Source organism: Lactuca virosa, chromosome 4 (genome assembly GCF_052849685.1).
Source record: "Lactuca virosa cultivar CGN04683 chromosome 4, Lactuca_virosa_CGN04683_v6, whole genome shotgun sequence".
Classification (NCBI taxonomy): domain Eukaryota; kingdom Viridiplantae; phylum Streptophyta; class Magnoliopsida; order Asterales; family Asteraceae; genus Lactuca; species Lactuca virosa.
The window spans coordinates 495676711-495680032 of record NC_136429.1 but is presented as its reverse complement, the minus strand read 5'-3'; the positions used below and the strand labels follow the sequence as shown (position 1 = coordinate 495680032).

Sequence of the window (3322 nt, the reverse complement as noted above, 5' to 3'; positions counted from 1 at the left end):
TTGATTGAAGTTTTGGACTGTACAGGAAAGAAAATTTCGGGTTGTCACACCTCTCAAGTGTATCAGCCTCAGAAACAGAAAGCCCGTCACTCTCACCACAACCATCCTCACCCATAAATACCACTCCACCTTCTTCACCTGTTTCTTGGTGTTTTTCTTGATGTAATGAAGTGTATCAAGCCTTATACTACTCTAGGATAGAAGTACTTACAAGATAGAGGCTCGAAAAGGTACCAAAAGGCCAAGAACACTAGTGTGTGTTCTTGGTGTTCTTGGTGAAACTTGAAGATCTAACCTTTTGGAATGATTTCACGGATGGAAGTGTGTTAGATCACTAGATTAAGGTAGATATCACCTTAAAAGGGTTAGAAACACTTACAAGTTGAAGATCTAGAAGGAAAAGTCGAAGATATTTGAGAGGATTTGAGGTTTTGTTCTTGAAAAGTGAAAAAGTGAAATAAATGGCTAAGTGCCATATATATACTCTTGGGGTTTACGGCCGTAAACACCAAGTTTAGGCCGTAAACTCCAAAATTTTGAAGTTATGGGACTTTATTGTTGCACAATAAACCCTAATGCATCCTCTCTCCTGTTATCTCCTGAAGTACTAACTTAAAAGGACTCAAACTTATACCAAAAAGCTTGAAAGTTAGCAGAAAAGTATTTAACTTTTTGATTGAAATTTTGGACTGTACAGGAAAGAAATTTTCGGGTTGTCACACCTCTCAAGTGTATCAGCCTCAGAAACAGAAAGCCCGTCACTCTCACCACAACCATCCTCACCCATAAATACCACTCCACCTTCTTCACCTGTTCATAATATCCTAAACACTTCACCTACAGAAACATCACCCACTTCTCAAGCCATGGCCGACATCCCTGGAGGAAATCCACCTCCAAACCCATCACCCGAAAAAACTCTCCGTCAATGGTCAAGACAAGAGGTCACCCAACAACCTCTTTGCATCACATACCCAGTCGCCACCAACTTGGAACTAAAATCCGGCCTCATTCACTTACTCCCAACATTTAGGGGCCTGGAAAATGAAGATCCTCACAAGTTTCTCACAGAGTTCCATGTAGTATGTGTGGGTATGAAACCACACAATGTCACGGAGGATCAGCTCAAGATTAGGGCATTCCCCTTTGCGGTGCAAGATGCAGCTAAAGACCGGCTTTATGACCTCCCACCGGGGACGGTAACTACTTGGGTAGATCTTGCGAGGTTGTTTTTGGACAAATATTTTCCGGAGATGAAAGCTTCAGCCCTACGGAGGGAAATTATCGGGATCAAGCAACACAAAAGAGAAGCTTTCCACACATATTGGGAAAGATTTAAGAAACTATGTGCCTGTTGTCTAAAGCACGGGATTACTGAGTATCAGCTCCTACAGTACTTCATTGAAGGCATGACCCCAATGGAAAGAAGACTACTCAATGCTTCTAGCGGCGGATCTTTACCCGATAAGACTCCAACCGAAATCCGCAATCTAATCAAGAACATGGCTGAAGATTCCAAACATTCAAGCCATGATGAAGAATGGTATGCGGATGCACCCCGAGGTGTAAAGGAAGTTCAAACTCCTCAGATTGAAGCTCAATTGTCCGAGCTCACAAAAGTAGTAATGATGTTGGCCAAAGATAAAGGTGTGCAGCCCACACCCCGCCCATGCGGTATTTGCACTCAAGTGGGGCATCCAACCGACATGTGCCCTCAACTTCAAGAGGAAGATTATGAAAAAGCAAAAGCCATGGGAGGTTTTCTTGGGTCTAATCAAAGGGGATATGAGCAGCCACGGGGTGATAAAAGATGGAGTAACAATCAAGGTTGGGGAGGACATCAACAGGCAAAATATCAACCAAGTCAACCACATCAATACCAACAAAGACCACCTTTTCCACCACAAAACTTTCAGCCAAGGCAGCCACAACACCCTCCTCAACAAGCGGGTTCATCAAATATGTCCTTAGAGGATATAGTGAAGAGTTTGGCAACTAGTACTCAAGCTTTCCAACAAGAAACAAAAGCAAGCATCAAGAACTTAGAGAAACAAGTTTCACAGCTTGCTACTTCCGTAAGCAAACTAGAATCTCAAGGAAAGTTGCCTGCCCAAACTGAAACAAACCCAAGGCACAACGTGTGTGCCATCACATTGAGAGGCGAAAAGAGCTATGATGATCCAAAAGTGTCGGTTGATCAAAACGAGAAAGAGATAGAGGTGGAAGAAGCTATCAAATAAGAGAAGAAGGAAGATAAAACAACCGAAAAGAAGCCCTTCGTCAGTGAGTCTAAAGCCACACCTGCTCCATTTCCCAAAAGATTAAAGAGCACGAAGAAAGAACGGGAGGAGAGTGAGATCATGCAAATGTTCAAGAGAGTTCAAATCAACATTCCACTCCTTGAGGCCATCAAGCAGGTACCTAGATATGCAAGGTTCCTTAAGGATCTTTGTGTATCTAAAAAGAAATTAAAAGGAAATCAAGTCGTAACAGTTGGGGAGCATGTATCCGCGGTTTTGCAAAAGAGGATGCCCCCGAAGTGCAAGGATCCCGGTGTCTTTACCGTGCCTTGCAAGTTGGGTAATCTTTATGTACCTCGAGATATGCTTGATCTAGGTGCATCCGTAAATATCCTACCATATTCTCTTTTCAAATCAATTGGTGTAGGAAGATTGAGCAAAACCGGTGTGATCATCCAACTTGCCGACCGGTCTTTGGTACATCCAAAAGGTGTATTGGAGGACGTGTTAGTGCAAGTTGATGAATTTGTTTTCCCGACCGATTTTTATGTCTTAGATATGGGAGATGATGACTCTCCAAGTTCAAGTTCCATACTTTTGGGTAGGCCTTTTCTTAAAACTTCTAAAACAAAAATTGATGTCTACAACGGAACTTTAAGTATGGAATTTGATGGTGAAGTTATCAACTTCAATGTTCATGAAGCAAAAAAAGGTTTGTTCTGATGTTCAATTTGTTAATTTTGTGAATATGATCCAGCCATTGGCTGAAAAGAGCTTAAACTCGACTAACCATGATTTTATGGAGTTAGTCTTGTCACAAAAATTAGACAGGGACAAAGCCAAAGAACTTGCAAAGGAGTGCGGTATAAACGAGGAGGTGATGGAGATTTTGAAGTTCAAGGATGATAAGCACATGCAAATTGATGGAAGAGAAGTAGAATCACCTATCACCAAATCCAAATTCCTTCCACCGGTGGAGCAAGCACAAGATTCGGGAACAAAAACTCCACCGGACCCTTTAAAGCTAATACATGTCGAGAAGGAGAGCACTCAACCGGTCATCAACTCAAATAAACTATCGA

The 3322-nt window shown here is 42.1% G+C and overlaps 1 protein-coding gene across 1 annotated transcript; it reads left to right on the top strand.

Moving 5' to 3' along the window:
- Positions 1-866: 866 nt before the first annotated feature.
- LOC145106971 (uncharacterized) lies at positions 867-2240 on the top strand. The gene is made up of 2 exons (XM_079043880.1): positions 867-1863; positions 1972-2240. The coding sequence occupies exons 1-2, from the start codon at positions 867-869 to the stop codon at positions 2238-2240; spliced, it is 1266 nt and encodes a 421-aa protein (XP_078900006.1).
- The last annotated feature ends 1082 nt before the right edge of the window (positions 2241-3322 follow it).

Excerpts from the sequence above, each read along its gene's own strand:
- LOC145106971 (XM_079043880.1), top strand. The coding sequence starts at position 867 with ATGGCCGACATCCCTGGAGGAAATCCACCTCCAAACCCATCACCCGAA. Across the intron at positions 1,864-1,971 it reads ACAGGCAAAATATCAACCAA|AGGATATAGTGAAGAGTTTG; the intron begins GTCAACCACATC and ends ATATGTCCTTAG.